General features: G+C 50.7%; 1 protein-coding gene and 1 pseudogene across 1 annotated transcript in view; both read right to left on the bottom strand.

Moving 5' to 3' along the window:
* The window catches only part of LOC147108641 (cadherin-like protein 26), a 100,813-nt gene extending 84,376 nt beyond the window's left edge, over positions 1-16,437 (bottom strand). Inside the window, exon 1 of the mRNA XM_086004289.1 lies at positions 16,384-16,437. Coding sequence (XP_085860415.1) covers positions 16,384-16,437 — 54 coding nt within the window. The remainder of the gene's footprint in view (positions 1-16,383) is intronic.
* A 91-nt stretch (positions 16,438-16,528) lies between these two features.
* LOC147108640 (uncharacterized) lies at positions 16,529-23,613 on the bottom strand (annotated as a pseudogene).
* Positions 23,614-23,636: the final 23 nt, after the last annotated feature.

The following is a 23,636-nucleotide window of genomic DNA, read 5'->3' as shown; positions in this document are numbered from 1 at the left end:
GTGCATCAGAGATTATGCTATTGCAAGGAGAATGGGAGTGAGGCAGAAACTGGGCAAGGTACACATCGCCAGTGTACCTTTGGAACAAAAGTTTGTCAGCGACTTCCCCAGAGACAATGAAGAGTTTTTGATTCATTCCTGGAAAATACCAACTTTCCTTACCCATTGCAAATAGAGAAATAAATACTGCAACTATTTTTAATAAGTAGCCACTTGTAGTGGGGTGGTGAGAAGCTCTTTACTGTTCATCTGTTGGACTGTGACATTCTTTATCAAATGTCACTGCAAGTAGAATTCACCCTGTTAAAAATCAAACTGTTTATTCGGAATACCTCCAACCTTGAATAATGGTGCAATCCTTCCAAACCTGTTTATTTATATGAACAATCATTGTTTAAAGAAGTACTTCATTGGCTGTGAAGTGCTTTGGTGCATTCTCGGGTCATGAAAGGCGCTATAAAAATGCAAGTTATTTAAAAGGTGATTGCTATAACTATTTAGGATACATTACAAAATATAAATACTTCACTCTGAAATTTGACATTTGTAAAGTGTCGTTTGTCACAACATAACATGATGTAAAAAATACTTAGATTTGGATATAGTCTTTTCTTTCCAGGAAAATGATCTGAAAAAGAGTTGAAGGGCTGGATTTTCATTGAGGAGTCGGGTAGGAGGCGGGACTGCAACTTTCGGGGTTGTAGTCCCACCTCCATTGAGTTCTAGCCAACCCACATGATTTAGACTTGATTGACCTTGTTGAGCCCGCCCAGCGGGCTCAGCAGGCCAATTAAGGGCCACCCGGCAACAGGGGACATCACAGATTGAAATTTCATCTGTCAAGACCTTTTGACAGATGAAATATCAGCATTTCACAGCTGTTTGAAGCTGTCAAACACTGACAATCTGTACTCTAAGTTATTTCCTTCCTTGCAGGATGATTTAGAGATCTCCCTGGCACAGAAAGCTGAATTCTGCAATTTTTGACAGCTCGCAGCCATTCTGCTTTCTGTGCCGGTGAGATGAGGGACTCCCGAGACCTGAAGGAAGGAAGGCTTTAAGGTAAGTAAAGGTTAGTAGAACTTCTTTAAACACTTTACACACACCAAACACACTTACCTTTGCACTCATGCACCCATCACTCACCTGAACACTGGACATCTCGACCCCTCCAAGCCCTTTATCCCAACAGTCCACCTCCTGTAACTTGCCGTGGTTTAGAGCCATCGGGAATCCCACACTTCAACATTAAAAATAGGGATTAGGCTAAAAACTGCCTGTTAACTACCTGTTAACAGGCAGTTAATTGGCACTAATCCCGTTCCCGCCTCGGGGAGGCGGGTCCCAGTACGGGTCGGGTACCCGCCTCCTTTGAAACTGGCATGGAGGCAGGTTGGGTGGGGGATGGGTTTGGGACCCCCGATTTCAGGATTTTACCCCCCCACACGCCTCCAATCCCGCCTCCACGGCCCAATGAAAATCCTGCCCAAAGAGTTAATTGCTTGCTGTCATGTTCGTGACATGCTGAAGACATCTAGATTTGTTGATAGGCGTGGCATTAAAGATATGTATTCCAGCTTGCTGAGCCAGTTTATGGAAAATCAAAGCTCTCAATCTATTTGCAGAGTGATTATTTTCACAAACAGGTTTGAATTGTTCTGAGCAAGCACAGCTCTAGAGGGCGCGGGGCCTAAACACCATCCCGACCCACTGGAGCTGCCGATGTTCTGACTGCACATGCGCCTAGCAGCAGGGCTGTGGCCTGAACCATGTTTTGTCCCTGTTGCCAGCCAGTTTTTGCATGGAGAAGGTCAGGAGATCAGAGCAGGGAGAGGAGAGGGGATCAGAGGGGCGAGCTGGAGGAGGCGGGGGTGGGAGAAGGTTAGGAGCTGGGGGCCGTGGGGGGGGGAGGCGGGGGCATTGCATGGAGAAAACAGTTGGGATGGTGGCCGTGCCTTCTGCTGCCTAGGCCGTAAGCCCTGGAATTCCCTGCCTAAACCTCTCCAACTCGCTACCTCTCTTTCCTCCTTTAAGACGCTCCTTAAAACCTACCTCTTTGACCAAGCTTTTGGTCACCTGCCCTAATTTTTTGTCTTAAAATACTCCTGTGCAGCACCTTGGGACGTTTTACTACGTTAAAGGCGCAATATAAATTCAAGTTGTTGTTGTTGAATGTGATCCAGGTCTAAAGGGAGGGAAATGAGAGTGAGAATGTGATCCAGATGGGAAGAAAGATCAAGTTCTTCCCCCCCCCCAGCCCGACATGGATCACGTTCTTTCAACCCCACCCCCTTTACACCTGCACCACATTCTCCCTCTCCTTCCCGCTAGACCTGGATCACGCTCTTGACCATGAACAGCAGTGAGTTGATTTCTCGGAAAGCCCAGTGCGTGTGCAGCAAATGACATCATTGGAGTGGACAAAATCCGGAAGTCACGACGCTGTCCCTATTCACTTCGTACCTAGTAAACCTGTAAACAATCTGTGAACCACAACCAAGGCCCCATCAGTCACTGCAGTTCTCACCCAGAGTGTTTAGTTTGAAGGAGTGATTAGCGACCGTGTGGACACTTCTGATTTGCGGTTGACCCATGATGTCATCCTGCACATGAACAAGGCCACTCGAAGATGTCATTCGCAGTGTATGCTAAAAATCTACAGTTCTGCTAGTGATGTCACTTGAAATTGTAAGAATAAAAATATAAGTTTTGTGTGTGTGATGGACCCGAGACTATTAATATAAGATGTTGTGGCAGAGCCACCAAAGGACTCAGAGCGGTTGTACATAATTCCTTTAACAGCAATGTAGTTACTGTCTGTGCCTGTACCTTTAATTACACTGTTTGACTGTACAATGCCTAGTTACCTTTACAGCACGGTTTCAACGTGATGACGTCATGCCATTGGTCACGTGACGCCCCAATGGCAGGAAGAACATGATGACGTCATGACGTCAGTCTTCTGACCAGAGGATCAGTCCTCGTGGAGCCCTCAAGGAGATAAGACCTGTTATTGATGTGTTCTAGCAGTTTCCAACTTAAACTCGTTTGGTTTCATTAAAGTTCATTAATTTAATTACCTGAGTCGAACTCAGTCTTTTTGATAGGAACCTCCGTTCCTACATTGGTGACCCCGACTTCTACGAACGATTTTCATGGAAGATTCGACATGGACACGAACGCCGTCACGCTGAAACTGCCACAGTTCTGGGAGCAACAACCAGACGCCTGGTTCATCCAGGCTGAAGCCCAGTTCGCCATTCGGAGCATCATCGCGGATCAGACCCGTTATTATTACGTTGTCTCCGCCCTCGACAGCGCAACTGCATCACGGATCTGTGATGAAATATGCCATTCATCACTCATCGGTATTCTCTGCCTGTGACTGTGGTTTGGTTTCAGTTTCATTTCCCTTACCTCAGTTCCGTTTCCTCACCACTGTATTGTATTGTGTGTAGGGCTCCGCCCATACCTGGCCCCTATGTAAGCAGGCCCAGCCTGCCTCACATCCAGTACAGCAGACCTCTGGATGGAAGATACCTCTCCACTGTGTGTTACCTTCTAAGTTAATAAAAGCCTTGTTTTGTTCCGCTAACATTGAGTCTCGGATTTATTGAGGCACATCAATTTTATTAACTTACTTTTCAACACAATGGATCAACTCTTGAAACCCGAACGTTTGGATTTGGAGCAGCATGCTTCGGACGCATCGGCACGCTTCGGACACTGGTTTATGTGTATGGAATTCTTCCTGGACAATTCCGCAGCCGTCACAGGCGCTACGGACACTGCAAGTATGAAACTCGGAATTCTGCGGAATTGGGTAAGCCACCGGGTTTACCCCCTCATCCAAGACGCCGACACGTACCCGGCCGCCTGCAACATCTTAAAGGCGCATTACCAGCAGCCTACGAATGAGGTGTATGCTAGGCATCTGCTTGCTACTCGCGCACAGCGACCTGGGGAATCGCTGGATGAGTTCCTAGGCACCCTGAAAACGCTTGGCAAAGACTGCAAGTGCCAAGATGTAAAAGCCGCAGTGTACACTGACGAGCTTGTTCGCGATGCCTTTATCACAGGCCTCAGCTCCACTTACATCCGGCAGAGACTGCTGGAAAAAACGGGTTTGGACCTGAAACAGGCTGTGGACACAGCGCGATCCCTGGATGTGGCCCAGAGAAACTCGGACGCCTACTCTTCAGCCCGCGCCGTCCACGCCGCCACGTGTGCACCAAGGGCACCGCCATCTTGGAAGGCATCTTCCCCGCCCGGCAGCCCGACACCGTCGGGGCCCCGCTCTCCCCCCAGAAGCCCTACGACAGCCGCGACGCGTCGGGGACCCAACTGCTACTTCTGCGGGCAGCCAAAGCACACCAGAAACCTGTGCCCAGCGAAAGGCACCACCTGCTTTAAGTGCAGTAAGAAGGGGCACTTCGGGAAGGTGTGCAGAGGGAACCCCGCCGGAAAACCCGCCACCGCCGCGTGTGCGCCGTGGGAGCGGCCATCTTGGACGCCATCTTGCCCGACCTCGTGGGGTCCGCCATCTTGTGAGCAGACAGCGTGGACGCCATCTTGTCTCGATCAGGGCCCTACAGTGGCATCGGTCACAGTGGACCAGACCAGGCCGCACCCGCTATCCAAATCAATGGTGGACATCGAGGTAAACGGGTGCGGGGTTAAATGTTTAATTGACAGTGGAAGCACGGAGAGTTTTATCCACCCTGAACTGGCACAACAACTCTCCCTAAAGGTGGTCCCTACTCGGGGTACCATCTCTATGGCTGATAAAACCCAGACATCGACCATTATGGGTTACTGCACGGTACAATTGTCCGTTAACGGAACTGTATACGATAATTTTAAAGTACTAATCATGAAGAATCTATGTGCGAGCGTGATCTTGGGCCTGGATTTCCAGTGCTACCACCAAAGCATCACGCTCAATTACGGTGGGTCCCAGCCGCCCCTCACAGTGTGCGGTCTGGCTACCCTGAAGGTAAAGCCGCCTTCGCTATTCGCGAACCTTACCCCTAACTGCCGGCCAATAGCGACCAAAAGCAGGAGGTACAGCTGGGAGGACAGGCGGTTTATCGCGACCGAGGTAGACAGGCTCCTGAAGGAGCGCATTATTGAACGCAGCAACAGCCCGTGGCGCGCCCAAGTGGTGGTGGTAAGGGGTAGCGAAAAGAAACGGATGGTGATCGACTATAGCCAAACGATCAACAGGTACACCCAACTAGACGCCTACCCGCTACCCCGCATATCAGAAATGGTGAACCAAATCGCCCAATACCGGGTGTTCTCCACCATCGACCTCAAGTCAGCGTACCACCAGCTCCCTATCAGACCAGAGGACCGCCCGTACACCGCCTTCGAGGCGAACGGACGCCTCTACCAATTCCTCAGAGTCCCCTTTGGGGTGACGAATGGGGTCTCGGTCTTCCAGAGGGAGATGGACCGCATGGTCGATGACCACCACTTGCAGGCAACCTTCCCCTACCTTGACAACGTCACCATCTGTGGTCACAGCCAGCAGGATCACGACTCGAACCTCGAGAGGTTCCTGAAAACCGCACAAAAACTCAACCTCACCTACAACGAGGACAAGTGCGTTTACAACACCACGCGCCTCTGCATACTAGGCAGCGTGGTGGAGAATGGGGAAATCGGACCAGACCCCGACCGATTGCGGCCCCTACGGGAGCTGCCCCTGCCCAACACTCCCAAAGCCCTGAAAAGGTGCCTGGGGTTATTTTCTTATTATTCCCAATGGGTCCCCAACTACTCCGACAAAGCCCGCCCCCTCTTGAAAGCATCCTCTTTTCCGCTCTCTGCTGAGGCCCACGCCGCCTTCAAAAGCATTAAGCGGGATATTGAGCGGGCCACGCTACAGGCAGTGGATGAGAACACTCCCTTTCAAGTGGAAAGTGATGCGTCTGACTTTGCCTTGGCGGCCACCCTCAACCAGGCGGGGCGGCCCGTAGCTTTCTTCTCGAGGACCCTCCAAGGGCCCGAGATCAGACACTCCTCCGTGGAAAAGGAGGCCCAAGCCATCGTGGAGGCAGTGCGCCACTGGCGCCACTACCTAGCCGGCAAACGCTTCACCCTACTTACCGACCAGCGGTCGGTAGCGTTTATGTTCAATAATAAACAGAGGGGGAAGATTAAAAATGATAAGATTCTTAGGTGGCGGATCGAGCTCTCCACCTTCGATTATGACATCATTTACCGGCCAGGGGCCCTTAACGAATCCCCCGATGCCCTCTCACGAGGGATGTGTGCCAGCGCCGCCGGGGATCGGCTACAGACCCTCCACAACGACCTCTGCCACCCAGGGGTCACGCGGCTGTTCCACTTCATAAAGTCCCACAACTTACCCTACTCGATTGAGGAAGTTCGGTCTCTGACCAGGAACTGCCGCACTTGCGCTGAGTGCAAGCCTCGGTTCTACCGCCCAGATAGAGCCCACTTAATCAAAGCTACACGGCCCTTTGAGCGGCTCAGCTTAGATTTCAAGGGCCCCCTCCCGTCCGTCGACCGCAATGTTTACTTCCTGAACATTGTGGACGAATACTCCCGTTTCCCATTCGCCTTCCCCTGCCCAGACATGACCAGCGCCACGGTCATTAAATGCCTCAACAGCCTGTTCTGCCTGTTCGGTATGCCGAGCTACATCCATACGGGTAGGGGGGCGTCCTTCATGAGTGAAGAGCTACGCCAGTACATGCTGTCCAGGGGGATCGCCACGAGCCGTACCACCAGCTACAACCCCCGGGGTAACGGTCAAGTGGAGCGAGAGAACAGGACAGTATGGAAAGCAGTCACTCTAGCTCTAAGGACCAAGGGCCTCCCTATCTCCCACTGGCAGGAAGTCCTCCCAGATGTGCTCCATTCGATACAGTCGCTATTGTGTACTGCCACTAATGCCATGCCTCATGAGCGAATGTTTGTCTTTCCCCGGAAATCCACCTCAGGCGTATCCATGCCGTCATGGCTCTCCACCCCAGGTCCGGTATTCGTGCGAAGGCATGTGAGCGGCCACAAGACGGACCCTCTCGTGGAGTCAGTGCACCTACTCCACGCCAACCCCCAATACGCGTATGTCCGGCACGCCGACGGAAGGGAGGACACCGTGTCCATAAAAGACGTCGCCCCAGCCGGTAACGACAACAACCACGACAACAGCAGCAACAACGATCACAGCAACTCTTACCCACCCACTACTCTTTCATCACCCCCGGAAGAACATCGACCAACGGTACCCCCACCAACTACCCCTTCAACAACCCTGGCGGCACCCCCGGCAGAGACCCAGGAGGCCACCGGGGACACCCAGCCGACACCCGCGGCACCACAACAGCCATGTCGGTCACAGAGGACTATCAAACCCCCGAACAGACTAAATCTATAGAAGGGGTGAATGTGATGAAATATGCCATTCATCACTCATCGGTATTCTCTGCCTGTGACTGTGGTTTGGTTTCAGTTTCATTTCCCTTACCTCAGTTCCGTTTCCTCACCATTGTATTGTATTGTGTGTAGGGCTCCGCCCATACCTGGCCCCTATGTAAGCAGGCCCAGCCTGCCTCACATCCAGTACAGCAGACCTCTGGATGGAAGATACCTCTCCACTGTGTGTTACCTTCTAAGTTAATAAAAGCCTTGTTTTGTTCCGCTAACATTGAGTCTCGGATTTATTGAGGCACATGAGGATCATCAGCCTCATTGGTAGTCCTCCTACTGACAGCAAGTATGATGCAATTAAGGCGCGGTTGCTTCAGGTTTTCGGGCTGTCAAAGTCGGAGCGTGCTTGCCAGCTCATCATGCTGCCCGGCCTCGGAGACTCCAAACCGTCCGAGCTCATGAGCCAAATGCTCACGCTCTTGGGTGCTGAACCGGAATGTTTCATCTTCCGGGAGCTTTTCCTCTATCAACTGCCTGAACAGGTTCAGGCTGCCCTAGCCAGCTCTGACATTACTGACTGTGCCAAGCTTGCGGCCGAAGCCGATAAGATTTTCACGGTTACCCAGCAGCGCTGCGCGGCCATGAGGTGCCCACCCCCCACAGACGCGGTCCCGGCTTCTCCTACAGCGGGCTGGTGCTCCTACCACACCTGTTTTGGTGCGAAAGCACGATGCTGCCGTTCCCCCTGCAGTTTTTCGCCCCCAAAAGAACAAGAAGGCGCAGGCGGCATCCCTGGTGACGGATGACCAAGTCTAACGGGTGTTCCACGGTGGCGATGGCCGTCGGTTCTACGGGGAAACTCCTCTATATCACCGATTCCCTCTCAGGCCGCCGCTTCCTTTGTGACACCAGGGCGCAGTGTAGCATTCTACCTGCGTCGAAGCTCGACACGCAGACTGGGAACCTCGGTTTTTCCCTCGTAGCGGCTAATGGCGCAGCTATTCGGACGTTCTGAAAGCGGCGGGTCGAAGTCTGTTTCGGCAGTCAGCACTTCTTTTGGGATTTCGTCACGGCTACAGTCTCACAGCCTATCCTAGGGGCAGATTTTCTGTGTGCCAACAGCCTACTAGTCGATGTCCGGCACCACCAGCTGATCAACGCGGCCACCTTCCACTCGATTCCGTGCTTCCACGGTACCTCCGTGGCGCGCTCCATTGCCTGTGCTTTCTCTCCTCCAGATGACTTCACGCGGCTCCTCGGGGAGTTTCCGGAGCTGACAAGGCCCACCTTCTCCTCTTCGGCGACGAAACATGGTGTTGAACATCACATCACCACTACTGGCTCCCCGGTTTATGCGCGGGCTAGAAGGCTCGAACCCGGCAAGCTTGCAGCTGCGAAGGCGGAGTTCGCCACAATGGAGCGGCTCGGGATCATTAGGCGGTCGAAGAGTCCCTGGTCCTCGCCTCTCCACATCGTGCCGAAACCAGGCGGCGGCTGGCGGCCATGCGGTGACTACCGATGCCTCAACGACGCCACCAGCCGGATCGGTACCCGATCCCGCATATCCAGGGCTTCTCGGCCCACTTGGAGGGAAATTCTATCTTCTCTAAAGTCGACCTCCTCCGTGGATATCACCAGGTTCCAGTGCACCCAGCTGTGGACAGCTGAAATGATCCAGGCATTCGGCGACACCAAGAACGCTTTGGTCAATGCAACCATGCTGGCACACCCACTTCCAGGTGCTACCATCGCCCTTACCACCGACGCGTCAGACTACGCCATCGGTGCTGTGCAAGAACAGTGGGTCAACGGCACGTGGTAACCGCTGGCGTTTTTCAGCCGTCAATTGCGAAAAAATGAAAAAAAGTACAGCACCTTCGATAGGGAACCATTGGCCCTTTTCCTCGCCATTCGCCATTTCCGGTTTTTATTGGAAGGGCGCCCTTTCACGGCTTTTGTCGACCACAAACCCCTTACGTTTGCCATGGCCAAGACCTCCGAACCGTGGTCCGCTCGTCAACAACGTCACTTGAGGTTCATTTCCGAATTTACCACGGACATTCAACATGTGTCTGGTAAGGACAACCTGGTGGCAGATTGCCTCTCCCGTGCGACAGTCCACGCGGTGCACCTGGGAATCGACTACACCCTCATGGCGGCAGATCAGGTTTCGGATTCGGAGGTCCAATCATATAGAACCGTTCCCTCTAGCTTCCAAGCGACCGACGTCGTCTTCCAGGCCGCAGGTGCCACGCTCCTTTGCGACGTTTCCATGGGAGTTCCTCATCCCATCGTGCCAGTCATATGGCGCTGGAGGGTTTTTGATGCCATACACGGGTTGTCGCACCCAGGGATGAAGGCTTCGCAACGGCTTATGTCAGCCAAGTTCGTCTGGAAAGGTATGCACATCGATGTCCGTGACTGGGCTAATACCTGCGTCGTATGCCAGAAGGCCAAAGTCCAGCGTCATGTCAAGGCTCCAATGGCTGCGTTCACTGTTCCGGAGCGTCGTTTCGACCACGTGCATGTGGACCTCATGGGGCCGCTTCCGCCTTCTCAGGGTTATACTCATCTCCTCACCATAGCGGACCGCACCACTAGGTGGCCAGAGGCAATTCCTTTGGTTTCCACCACGTCGGCAGACGTCGCTAGAGCTTTCATCTCCTGTTGGGTTGCCCGTTTCGGGGTACCGGCGGACAGCTCCTCTGACCGCGGGCCACAATTTTCCTCGGATCTTTGGAACATGGTGGCTCAGGGGCTCGGTACCAAACTTCATCGCACCACCGCCTATCATCCGCAGGCAAACGGCCTTTGCGAGCGATTCCACAGGTCGCTTAAAGCCTCTCTTCGGGCCAGTCTTCAAGGCGCAGGTTGGGTGGACAGACTCCCATGGGTCCTGTTGGGTCTCCGTACGGCGCCCAAAGACGATCTACAATCGTCTTCGGCTGAACTCGCCTATGGCCAGCCGCTCCATGTACCAGGAGATTTCCTCCCTTCTCCCACAGAGCCATGGTCCGCCTCCCGGCAACTCGTTCGCCACCAAGAAGCAGCCAGATGCTTTGCTCCGATACCCACATTCAATCACGGTTTGCAGACCTCCTGCGTGCCACCGGGACTGAAGAATGCGGAGTATTTCTTCATCCGCCACGACGCTCACCGGGATCCGCTCAAGCCCCCTTACACTGGTCCTTTCCGCGTCATCGAACCGGGAGACAAATCCTTTTTGGTCGACGTCGGAGGGAAACCGGATCACATCTCAGTGGACCGCTTGAAGCCGGCTCACCTGGCCCTGGACCACCCTGCCTTAGTCGCTCAACCACCCAAACGTGGCCGACCGCCCGTTGCCACCGCACCAGATCAACCAAAGCCGCCTGACAACTCAACCGCGCTCGCCGCGCCTGCTCAGCCGCCACCGACTGCCAACTCGACCACCGGTCATCAACTTCCTCTACCAGGATATCGAAGTCGATCGGACAGGCTCATCAGGCCTCCTCCTCGCCTCACCTTTTCTGTTAAAGACAATTCTGGGGGGGCGCATGTGGCGGAGCCACCAAAGGACTCAGAGCGGTTGTACAAAGTTCCTTTAACAGCAATGTAGTTACTGTCTGTGCCTGTACCTTTAATTACACTGTTTGACTGTACAATGCCTAGTTACCTTTACAGCATGGTTTCAACGTGGTGATATCATGCCGTTGGTCACGTGACGCCCCAATGGTGGGAAGAACGTGATGATGTCATGACGTCAGTCTTCTGACCAGAGGATCAGTCCTCGTGGAGCCCTCAAGGAGAGTAGACCTGTTATTGATGTGTTCTAGCAGTTTCCAACTTAAACTCGTTTGGTTTCATTAAAGTTCATTAATTTAATTACCTGAGTCGAACTCAGTCTTTTTGATAGGAACCTCCGTTCCTACAATGTATGTAATAAAGATGAATTTAATGTGTATGGATCTCCCCTGGGTAAGGCAACGGTGTGAAACTTAACAAAGGAAACCTGCATAACAGAATAACCCCCACAAAAACACCATCAAAACTCACCATCAAAACTCAAGAGCCATTAATAGGTGTCAACAAACAATTAACTTAAGCAAGCAATGGCACCAGCCACTGCAGACAGGCACATGTTCAAAGGAAAGCCAATCAAGAACTGCCATGAAACTAAGACCCAATCCTGGGGTCTTAGCAATTTAGACTAGAGACAATGGACTTAAAAAGATATAAAACAAGGAACCCAAAAGGCTCTCTTTCTCTCTCTGGATGACCATGCAGAAAAACAAGAAGCCCTCCCTCTACAGACCAGACCAAGAAGCAAGGAAAAAGGCCGCGTGCATTGCTTGGCTCAGGGAAGTACAAGTCTTTGTAAATCTAACCCATTACCTTACGTGTTGTAATTGAGTAGAGTCCATAAATACCAGTAGGCTATTGTGTTGATGTGCATGAGTGTGTGTGTTTAATAAACTTGCATGAGTGTGTGTGTGTTTAATAAAATTATTCCAAATTGTTGCAAAAGAATTGGTCTTGCTGTCAATTTAATGCCAGTCGAAATAAAAAGCTTACGCATCGATGTCACCCTCACCTGTTCTCATTGAATGAAATGTGCCTCACAAAACCAACCTTGCAGCACAAATTCTGTATAATAGTCACTGCTGTGGAATTGTCAAATTCAGCCTCAGAGAAATGGCTACAGCACCCCGCATGATCTTGCCATGCCCGTCACATTTTTGAAGGGGCCCACAAATCAACTCGAACTTAGCATTGGTGAACAGCTCAGCACTGTGCAGGTGTTGCCTGATGGCACCATTGCTGAATCCTACTATCACTCTGCTGATTCAAAAACAAAATACTGCAGATGCTGGAAATCTGATATAAATTTCTGGAAACACTCCGCAAATCAGGCAGCACTTATGAAAAAAAAACCAGAGTTAACGTTTGACGTTCTGATGAAAGGTCACCGGCCTGAAACATTGGGCTGAATTTTGAAGTTTCAGACCTGCCTGGAGTTGGTGGGGGGGCGGCGGTAGACTGCGAGAAACTCAGAAGTCCCTAAACCTAACCCTAACCCGGATGTTCAGGCCTCCCTGCATGCTGGAGTTTCCACAGCGTGCATGTGATGTCAAGGGCAGGTTCGCCGCCCGGAGGTCAGCCTGATCGACAGGCTGGTTTCCAGTTGGACAGGGAATGCGGGACAGGATACTGCAGCAAATAGGTAGGTCCAAGGTGGGGTTTCCAAGCCCAGTGGTGGGGGGGGGGGGAGTTTGAACCCTGGGGGGTCTGATCCCTGGCACCAGGGGGGAGTTCGATCCCAGATCCCGGGGAGGGAGTTTGATCCCAGATCCCGGGGGGGGGCGTTCGATCCCAGATCCCGGGGGGAAGTTCGATTACCGAACCTGGGGCGGGGGGACGGTTGGTGTTTATACGGGGTGGACTGATGGTGGGTGAGCTTGGTGAGCTGGGAGGAAGCGCTCCTGCTCCTTCCGGCCCACAAGGATTGCTCCCCGAGGCTGTGCTCACTTCGCAGCAGCTGCCGGGTATCCCAAGGCCCAGGATCCTCGGCCGGCCACAGTTAAACCTGTATAGCAGGTTAAAGCAAAGGTTTCAGGGCCTCATCATATTTAAAGTGCCAACCCGCTTCTTGGCAGCGGGTCGGCTGCCCACCCTCCCGTCCTACCTGAGTAAAAGCCGAAATTGGGCGGATTGGGGTCAGGATTTAAATTTTTTCAACTTTAACTTTCCCCCTCTCCCGCCCCACAACCCCTACCTCCAACCCACCCGTTTTTTTCACGTTAAAATTCCCCCCATTTAGTCAGGATAAACTCTATTCATTCTGAGAAAAGCAGAAGTTGTTGGCCCGGAATTTGCAGTCAGCAGAGAAGCGAAGGCGTTCGCCGCTGACCACAAAGTAAGCTTCGCACAAGGATCTCGCCATCCCTGTGTTGAGAACTTCGGGTTTTCCAACGTTCAATTCAAATCAACGGAGGTTAATGCGGATCCCCTAGTGCGAACTGCTGTGACGTCTGAGCAACCAATCAAAACGCAGAATTCTCCCAGACAGCGAACAAGGAGGTGAGTAAGCCCTTAAAAATTTAGTGAGAGAAAAACAAAGATTGGGGCTCTCACGGGGCAAAGGCAAAAATAAAGATGGACAAACTTTTTAAATAATAACTTTTTTTCAAAGTTTCTTAAAAAATTATTTTTTATTAAAATAAACAAATTTCACACGGCACAAAATTAAAATTCATTTTTCAGGCCATTAACCTTTGCTTAGCAGTCAATAAGTTGTTAAAACCCCAGTTACACCTAATCCCTTTGAGTCTAACAATTAGTGGGGAATTTAACAGCGTAATTGCTGCAGAAGAGCCAAAGTTTTTTGTCAGTTTCCCAGATTTTGGTGATTGCACTGATTGCCGGCTCTGTGGGGATGGGAGGTGGGGGGATGGTGGGAGGGGCACAGTGCAGCCTATATCAGAGCTGTGAATGTCAGACCGCAACTTCAGGATTTCTGCATGTGCGTGCGCATAAGAACATACGAATTAGGAGCAGGAGTAGGCCACTCGACTCCTCGAGCCTGCTCCGCCATTCAATAAGATCATGGCTGATCTGATTATTCCACATTCCCACCTACCCCCAATAACCCTTCACCCCCTTGCTCATCAAGAATTTATCTACCTCTGCCTTAAAAATATTCAAAGACTCTGCTTCCATCACCTTCTGAGGAAGAGAGTTCCAAAGACTCACGACCCTCTGTGAGAAAAAATTTCTCCTCATCTCTGTCTTAAATGGGCAACCCCTTATTTTTAAACAGTGACCCCTAGTTCTAGATTCTCCCACAAAAGGAAACATCCTCTCCACATCCACCCTGTCAAGACCCCTCAGGATCTTATGTTTCAATCAAGTCACCTCTTACTCTTCTAAACTCCAGCAGATACAAGTCTAGCCTGTCCAACCTTTCCTCATAAGACAACCTACCCATTCCAGGTATTAGTCTAGTAAACCTGCTCTGAACTGCTTCCAACGCATTTACATCCTTCCTTAAATAAGGAGACCAATACTGTACACAGTACTCCAGATATGGTCTCACCAATGCCCTGTATAACTGAAGCATAACCTCCCTACTTTTGTATTCAATTCCCCTCGCAATAAACAATAACATTCTATTAGCTTTCCTAATTACTTGCTGTACCTGCATACTAACCTTTTGCGATTCATGCACTAGGACACCCAGATCCCTTTGCATCTCAGAGCTCTGCAATCTCTCACCATTTAGATAATATGCACCAAATCTCAAAGTTACGGTCAGTTTCAAAGGCAGAATGATGGCAAACGCTACCAGTTTGCCATCACCCCGACCGCAAATCCCGGGCCATTTTCTTTAAAATATCATCCATCTTTAGATGAGACGTTAAACCGAGGCCCTGTCCGCTCTCTCAGGTGGATGTAAAAGATCCCATGGCACTATTCGAAGAAGAGTAAGAGAGTTCTCCCGGTGTCCTGGCCAATGTCCCTCAATCAACATCACTTAAAGAAACAGATTATCTGGACATTATCACATTGCTGTTTGTGGGAGCTTTCTGTGTGCAAATAGGCTGCCACGATTCCTACGTTACAACTGACTTCATTGGCTGTAAAGCACTTTTGGACGTCCTGAGGTCATGAAAGGCACGATATAAATGCAAGTCTTTCTTTCTTTTAAAAAGGGAAGAGAGATCACAAGTTTTGTTGACAAGACAAATGGCAAATCACTGAACAGGGAGAAGTAAAAGGGCCTGCTCTCCCACTTGCTGGGAACACAAAGTATAGGACTGGGGAGGAACCAGGGCCTCGTGAGGGGAAACTCGCCCATCTGAAGCCCAGGGTCAGTCAGAATAAGAAGGCTAACAAGGAAAAATTAAATGAGACAACTGACAAAGATAGTGTGGTATAGCTTTTATTATTTTTCTTGTTCTTGAGAATGGATTTGATGAATCAAGGTGATATTTGATTATATCTGTTACTCTGTATATTCACTTTCTATCTATAAAATAAAGCAGCTTAACTAAAGTGTTTCACTCCACCTTTGGAAAGGTTGGAGAAGCACATGAGATCGCATGCGAAAGACAGAATATCCAGATAAGATCATAAGTTGGTCTTATTGTTACATCTCGGGTAGAATTATAGAATGATACAGCACAGAAGGAGGCCATTCGGCCCATCGTGCCTGTGCTGGCTCTTTGGTCAAGCTATCCACTCCCTGCGCTCTTCCCCCATCACCCTGTAACTTTTTTCCATTCAAGTATTTATCCAATTAATTTTTGAAAGTTACTATTGAATCTGCTTCCACCACCCTCTCAGGCAGTGCATTCCAGATCACAACAACTCGCTGTAAAAAATGTTTTTCCTCATGTCGCCTCTGGTTCTTTTGCCAATCAACTTAATTCTGTGTCCTCTGGTTAGTGCATGTTATCACAAAACTGTCAAACATTGTCCGTTACCAGGAATTAAAATATTTTTTAAAAACGGGTTAAAAAGATTATCCCCTTTATGAGGTAAAATAATATGGAACTAGGAAAGCAGAAAAAGATTAAAATTATGAATATATTATCTATTTGATATATTAAAAATCTTAGGTCTGCATGTACTTCTCAATGTTTTCCATTATAAATTCCTATGTCCAAATTTATTATGGTAACTGCCCATCTGAACTTGTCAGGCTGTAACTGCACTCTACGCCCAGATGAGCAGCTTAAGTAGCACCATTAACAGATAGGTGGTATTTCGACACGGCAGGTTTACGAAGGCAGTTCCACTATAAATGTGGATATGGGATACAAAAATAAGGAAAAAACGTATAACTTTAAAATGGGGACTGAATTACGTCTGCACACCTGCCTGCTCGCTGATCCAGCTTCATTTGGTGACTACAATTGGTCTTGGCTCCCCATGTGCAATGCCATGAGAGATCCAATAGTGTTAAAAATAAATAGATAGAATGGTAATCTATTTTACCAACTCGGTAGTTGTCAGCTTGAAGCAAGATCGCAAGGTAACAGCAATTGACATTTTCATTTTTTTGCATTGATCCCATTTATTCATATATTGTTCCTAAAAATACATTTTTCCAGCAAAAATAGTAATATAAAATAGACATGCCTTACTTACTGTTAGGAAAAAAAACAGCAAGATCTCTATGTCCATACTGATGCACATGATTCTGTAGAAAGAATGGGAAAAAAAGTTAGTCACATAGTCTACTTATAGGGGAGACTGGTTCTGCAGGTTTCGAAAACATTTGTAAAGTTATACAAATGAGTGCGAATGAATGATGATGCTTATTCAATATTTCATCTGCTAGCTCATAAGATAGGAACAGATAAAAGAAGTTTTTGTACGTAGTAATCCATCCAGTTAAAACATTGTAACTGAACCAAATCTAACAGGTTACGTAATCATGAACTGCATGCTATCACAGGCAGTAAGCAAACACTGCCTGAAAGGGCAGTGGAAGCAGATTCAATAATAACTTTCAAAAGGGAATTAGATAAATACTTGAAGGGGGAAAATTTGCAGGCCTATGGGGAAAGAACAGAGGAGTGGAACTAATTGTTTAGCTCTTTCAAAGAGCCAGCACAGGCACAATGGGCCGAATGGCCTCCTCTGGGCTGTGTCATTCGATGATTCCAGGGGGGTGAAATTTGGCTCTGTGGCGCCCATTTTTTGGGCGCTACGTGGCCTCTTAAAGTACCAAAATGGCGTCCGCGATGCACATGCACACTTGTGGCAGACGCCACATTTGTAAACGGGTTTGTGCGTGCGCGCCTAACGACCGGCGAGAGCATGCAGAGCAGACAGATCATGACACTCCAGCCTTTTCTTAACCTTGCACAGCTGAACACAATGTTAAACGGCATGAAGGACACCCCCCCACACCAGCGTTATTTAAAGGGTTCATGAACTACTTGCAGGTTAGTTGCCGGATTATTTCCTCTGGCTGTTGCTGCAATTCTACATGTTTTTGGTGCTTTTCCATACTTGTTAAAAGTTTCAATAGTCTACAGGGAGTGGGCTGGCTGGTGCTGAAATACTTTTTGGTGACTTAAAGGCTTGTGCACAAACCAGTTGCTTCCAGACATGGGTGGCCTAGTAGACCTTCCTCTTGGCATCGAGCATGACTGGGAAAATGAGCAGAGGCCACGCAGAGCAGGACAAGCTGCTAGAAGAGGAAGGAGGGGGAGGGAGGCTGCAACCTAGACAGCCCCTTTCTGCCCGGGCTCTATGTGAACAAATAATTCATGAGTGATATCAGTATCAACCTCAATTCCCCATTCACCAACAGTCCCACACTCCTTACATTTCCTCTGTCACTGGCCAAAACATTGCCCTCTTTCCCACAATGCAAAAATAAAAGCCAACACAAAATACACATTCCAATCCAAATTTATAAATTAAATCATGCCATAGTGCATATAAAAATAAACTAATCAACCTTGTGCATTCCCGTAGTGCCTCTTCCATGCGCCTTTGACTGTCCTAGTGCTCCTACAAGGCCCTTCACCAGTGGCTATAGCATGGCTGGTGGAAGGTTGCTGACTTTCAGTGGAGAAGACTGATGTGCCTCAATAATCCCGAGACTCGATGTCAGCGAAACAAAACAAGGCTTTTATTAACTTAGAAGATAACACGCAGTGGAGAGAGGTATCTTCCATCTGGAGCTCTGCAGTACTGGATATGAGGCCAGACTGAGCTGGCTTACATAGAGGCCAGGTATGGGCGGAGCCCTACACACAACACATTCCATACATTCCAATATACAATACAATGGTGAGGAGAAACCTGAAACCAACCACAGTCACAGGCAATACAATGGTGAGGGGAAACCTGAAACCAACCACAGTCACAGGCAGTGATGAATGGAATATTTCATCACATTCACCCCTTCTATAGATTTAGTCTGTTCGGGGGTTTGGTAGTCCTCTGCGACCGACGTGGCTGTTGTGGTGTCGCGGGTGTCGGCTGGGTGTCCCCGGTGGCCTCCTGGGTCTCTGCCGGGGGTGCCGCCAGGGTTGTTGAAGGGGTAGTTGGTGGGGGTGCCGTTGGTCGATGTTCTTCCGGGGGTGATGAAAGAGTAGTGGGTAGGTAAGAGTTGCTGTGGTCGTTGTTGCTGCTATTGCCGTGGTTGTTGTCGTTACCGGCTGGGGCGACGTCTTTTATTGAGACGGTGTCCTCCCTTCCGTCGGCGTGCCGGACATACGCGTATTGGGGGTTGGCGTGGAGTAGGTGCACTGGCTCCACGAGAGGGTCCGTCTTATGGCCCCTCACATGCCTTCGCACGAATACCGGACCTGGGGTGGAGAGCCATGACGGCATGGATACGCCTGAGGTGGATTTCCAGGGAAAGCTAAACATTCGTTCATGAGGCGTGGCATTAGTGGCAGTATACAATAGCGACCGTATCGAATGGAGCACATCTGAGAGGACTTCCTGCCAGCGGGAGATAGGGAGGCCCTTGGTCCTTAGAGCTAGAGTGACTGCTTTCCATACTGTCCCGTTCTCTCGCTCCACTTGACCGTTACCCTGGGGGTTGTAGCTGGTGGTACGGCTCGTGGCGATACCCCTGGACAGCATGTACTGGCGTAGCTCTTCACTCATGAAGGACGCCCCCCTATCCGTGTGGATGTAGCTCGGCATACCGAACAGGCAGAACAGGCTGTTGAGGCATTTAATGACCGTGGCGCTGGTCATGTCTGGGCAGGGGAAGGCGAATGGGAACCGGGAGTATTCGTCCACAATGTTCAGGAAGTAAACATTGCGGTCGACGGACGGGAGGGGGCCCTTGAAATCTAAGCTGAGCCGCTCAAAGGGCCGTGTAGCTTTGATTAAGTGGGCTCTATCAGGGTGGTAGAACCGAGGCTTGCACTCAGCGCAAGTGCGGCAGTTCCTGGTCAGAGACCGAACTTCCTCAATCGAGTAGGGTAAGTTGCGGGACTTTATGAAATGGAACAGCCGCGTGACCCCTGGGTGGCAGAGGTCGTTGTGGAGGGTCTGTAGCTGATCCCCGGTGGCGCTGGCACACATCCCTCGTGAGAGGGCATCTGGGGATTCGTTAAGAGCCCCTGGCCGGTAAATGATGTCATACTCGAAGGTGGAGAGCTCGATCCGCCACCTAAGAATCTTATCATTTTTGATCTTCCTCCTCTGTTTATTATTGAACATAAACGCTACCGACCGCTGGTCGGTAAGTAGGGTGAAGTGTTTGCCGGCTAGGTAGTGGCGCCAGTGGCGCACTGCCTCCACGATGGCTTGGGCCTCCTTTTCCACGGAGGAGTGTCTGATCTCGGGCCCTTGGAGGGTCCTCGAGAAGAAAGCTACGGGCCGCCCCGCCTGGTTGAGGGTGGCCGCCAAGGCAAAGTCAGACGCATCACTTTCCACTTGAAATGGAGTGTTCTCGTCCACTGCCTGTAGCGTGGCCCGCTCAATATCCTGCTTAATGCTTTTGAAGGCGGCGTGGGCCTCAGCAGAGAGCGGAAAAGAGGATGCTTTCAAGAGGGGGCGGGCTTTGTCGGAGTAGTTGGGGACCCATTGGGAATAATAAGAAAATAACCCCAGGCACCTTTTCAGGGCTTTGGGAGTGTTGGGCAGGGGCAGCTCCCGTAGGGGGCGCAATCGGTCGGGGTCTGGTCCGATTTCCCCATTCTCCACCACGCTGCCTAGTATGCAGAGGCGCGTGGTGTTGAAAACGCACTTGTCCTCGTTGTAGGTGAGGTTGAGTTTTTGTGCGGTTTTCAGGAACCTCTCGAGGTTCGAGTCGTGATCCTGCTGGTTGTGACCGCAGATGGTGACGTTGTCGAGGTAGGGGAAGGTTGCCTACAAGTGGTGGTCATCGACCATGCGATCCATCTCCCTCTGGAAGACCGAGACCCCATTCGTCACCCCAAAGGGGACTCTGAGGAATTGGTAGAGGCATCCGTTCGCCTCGAAGGCGGTGTACGGGCGGTCCTCTGGTCTGATAGGGAGCTGGTGTTACGCTGACTTGAGGTCGATGGTGGAGAACACCCGGTATTGGGCGATTTGGTTCACCATTTCTGATATGCGGGGTAGCGGGTAGGCGTCTAGTTGGGTGTACCTGTTGATCGTTTGGCTATAGTCGATCACCATCCGTTTCTTCTCGCTACCCCTTACCACCACCACTTGGGCGTGCCACGGGCTATTGCTGCATTCAATAATGCGCTCTTTCAGGAGCCTGTCTACCTCGGTCGCGATAAACCGCCTGTCCTCCCAGCTGTACCTCCTGCTTTTGGTCGCTATTGGCCGGCAGTTAGGGGTAAGGTTCGCGAATAGCGAAGGCGGCTTTACCTTCAGGGTAGCCAGGCCGCACACTGTGAGGGGCGGCTGGGACCCACCGTACTTGAGCGTGATGCTTTGGTGGTTGCACTGGAAATCCAGGCCCAAGATCACGCTCGCGCATAGATTCTTCATGATTAATACTTTAAAATTATCGTATACAGTCCCGTTAACGGACAATTGTACCGTGCAGTAACCCAGAATGGTCGATGTCTGGGTTTTATCAGCCATAGAGATGGTACCCCGAGTAGGGACCACCTTTAGGGAGAGTTGTTGTGCCAGTTCAGGGTGGATAAAACTCTCCGTGCTTCCACTGTCAATTAAACATTTAACCCCGCACCTGTTTACCTCGATGTCCACCATTGATTTGGATAGCGGGTGGGGCCTGGTCTGGTCCACTGTGACCGATGCCACTGTAGGGCCCTGATCGAGACAAGATGGTGTCCACGCTGTCTGCTCACAAGATGGCGGACCCCAGGTCGGGCAAGATGGCGTCCAAGATGGCCGCTCCCACGGCGCACACACGGCGGTGGCGGGTTTTGGTTTTCCGGCGGGGTTCCCTCTGCACACCTTCCCGAAGTGCCCCTTCTTACCGCACTTAAAACAGGTGGTGCCTTTCGCCGGGCACAGGTTTCTGGTATGCTTTGGCTGCCCGCAGAAGTAGCAGTTGGGTCCCCGACGCGTCGCGGCTGTCGTAGGACTTCTGGGGGGAGAGCGGGGCCCCGACAGTGTCGGGCTACCGGGCGGGGAAGATGCCTTCCAAGATGGTGGCACCCTTGGTGCACACGTGGCGGCGTGGACGGCGCGGGCTGAAGAGTAGGCGTCCGAGTTTCTCTGGGCCACATCCAGGGATTGCGTGGTGTCCGCAGCCTGTTTCAGGTCCAATCCCGTTTTTTCCAGCAGTCTTTGCCGGATGTAAGTGGAGCTGAGGCCTGTGATAAAGGCATCGCGAACAAGCTCGTCGGTGTACACTGCGGCTTTTACATCTCGGCACTTGCAGTCTTTGCCAAGCATTTTCAGGGTGCCTAGGAACTCCTCCACCGATTCCCCAGGTCGCTGTGCGCGAGTGGCGAGCAGATGCCTAGCATACACCTCATTCGTAGGCTGCTGGTAATGCGCCTTTAAGATGTCGCAGGCGGCCAGGTATGTGTCGGCGTCTTGGATGAGGGGGTAAACCCGGTGGCTTACCCAATTCCGCAAAATTCCGAGTTTCATACTCGCAGCGTCCGTAGCGTCTTTGACGGCTGCGGAATTGTCCAGGAAGAATTCCATACACATAAACCAGTGTCCGAAGCGTGCTGATGCGTCCGGAGCATGCTGATCCAAATCCAAACGTTCGGGTTTCAGGAGTTGATCCATTGTGTTGAAAAATAAGTTAATAAAATTGATGTGCCTCAATAATCCCGAGACTCGATGTCAGCGAAACAAAACAAGGCTTTTATTAACTTAGAAGATAACACGCAGTGGAGAGAGGTATCTTCCATCTGGAGCTCTGCAGTACTGGATATGAGGCCAGACTGAGCTGGCTTACATAGAGGCCAGGTATGGGCGGAGCCCTACACACAACACATTCCATACATTCCAATATACAATACAATGGTGAGGAGAAACCTGAAACCAACCACAGTCACAGGCAATACAATGGTGAGGGGAAACCTGAAACCAACCACAGTCACAGGCAGTGATGAATGGAATATTTCATCACAAAGACTACAGATGGTCTTGAAGGACGGCCTTTAGCTACTCTGGGCCTAGAAGGCCCGACTGCAGACTGCACCATCTCGGCATGGGCTGCAGCAGTCTGGGCTGGATGGCTGACAGGCAATAGCAAGGACACTGGCAGAGTGGCAGGGATGGGAGCTCAAATGCTGTCATCCTGAGAGAGGACAGCAGGTTCGTACTCGATGGAGTCACTGTCACTCTCCCGGGGCGGCACCTCAACAATCCTAGTATTCTGTCGGAAAACAGATTGCTGGAGTGCTGTGACGCCCTGGAAGCCACTTTGCACACTGGTATCCGTAGCCATGATGGCAGCACTCTGAGCTTTCATGCCAGCAAGCTGGGATTGCATGACAGCAGTCTGAGCTTCCAGAGCAGTACTCAGACATTGGGTGGCTGCTGCTGGTGCTGCAGTGGAAGCTGAGACATCGGCCATCAGACGATGCATCATGGTTGGCTCCAAAGGTGTGTTGATGGCGGTGGCCATCCATTCCATGTTAGAAAGGATGGGCCTCAAGCTCTGTGCAAATTCCTGTGCCAAGTTGGTGCTGGACTCCTCCATGCTCCTTGATATTGAATGCTGGCTTTCCAGCAGGCTTCCCAATGCACCAAGCATTTGGGTGTGTACACCTATCAGCCTTCTTCTGTAGCCTGGCCCATCAAAGTCATCATTGGAGTCCTCTACAGCAGAACTAGTGTGCGACCACACCCTCTGGCGAGCTGGCATCTGTGTTATCCTTTCCCCCAGCCTGGGCTCCAGTGCACTTGTGCCCAGTGTCTCACCACATGCAGATCCCACCTCTATGTTATCCTCTAAATTACACATAGTGTCAGTATCTGAGCTGGTGCCTGCGAGTGTGAAATCGAGTGATGGTGTCCCTTCATCTTCACTTTCTTCTTGCTCCTCCTCCACTACCTGGGAAGCTTCCAGTTCTAGAGTATCTGAAATGAAAAAGGAACAAGGGTTGGGTTGTGGTGAGGGGAGAGGAAAAAGTAAGAAATGCGTGCTTACACCATCTGCAATTTGTAAGTCAGAAGAGATTGAGAGATGAGGGAGAAATGGGATGAGAAATGCGGATTAAGAATGTGGATACCCACATCTTCAATCACTTCAGCCCCGCCGGTAGCCATGGCCTCAGCAATGGCCCTTCCCATAATGGCTAGCACTGTCTCTGCCATGGGGGTTAAAACATGTAGGCACG

Source organism: Somniosus microcephalus, chromosome 13 (genome assembly GCF_052327205.1).
Source record: "Somniosus microcephalus isolate GS21.2 chromosome 13, FLI_Smic_1.0, whole genome shotgun sequence".
Taxonomy (NCBI): domain Eukaryota; kingdom Metazoa; phylum Chordata; class Chondrichthyes; order Squaliformes; family Somniosidae; genus Somniosus; species Somniosus microcephalus.
The sequence above is the reverse complement of the archived record's forward strand: the minus strand, read 5'-3'. Positions and strand labels throughout refer to the sequence as shown.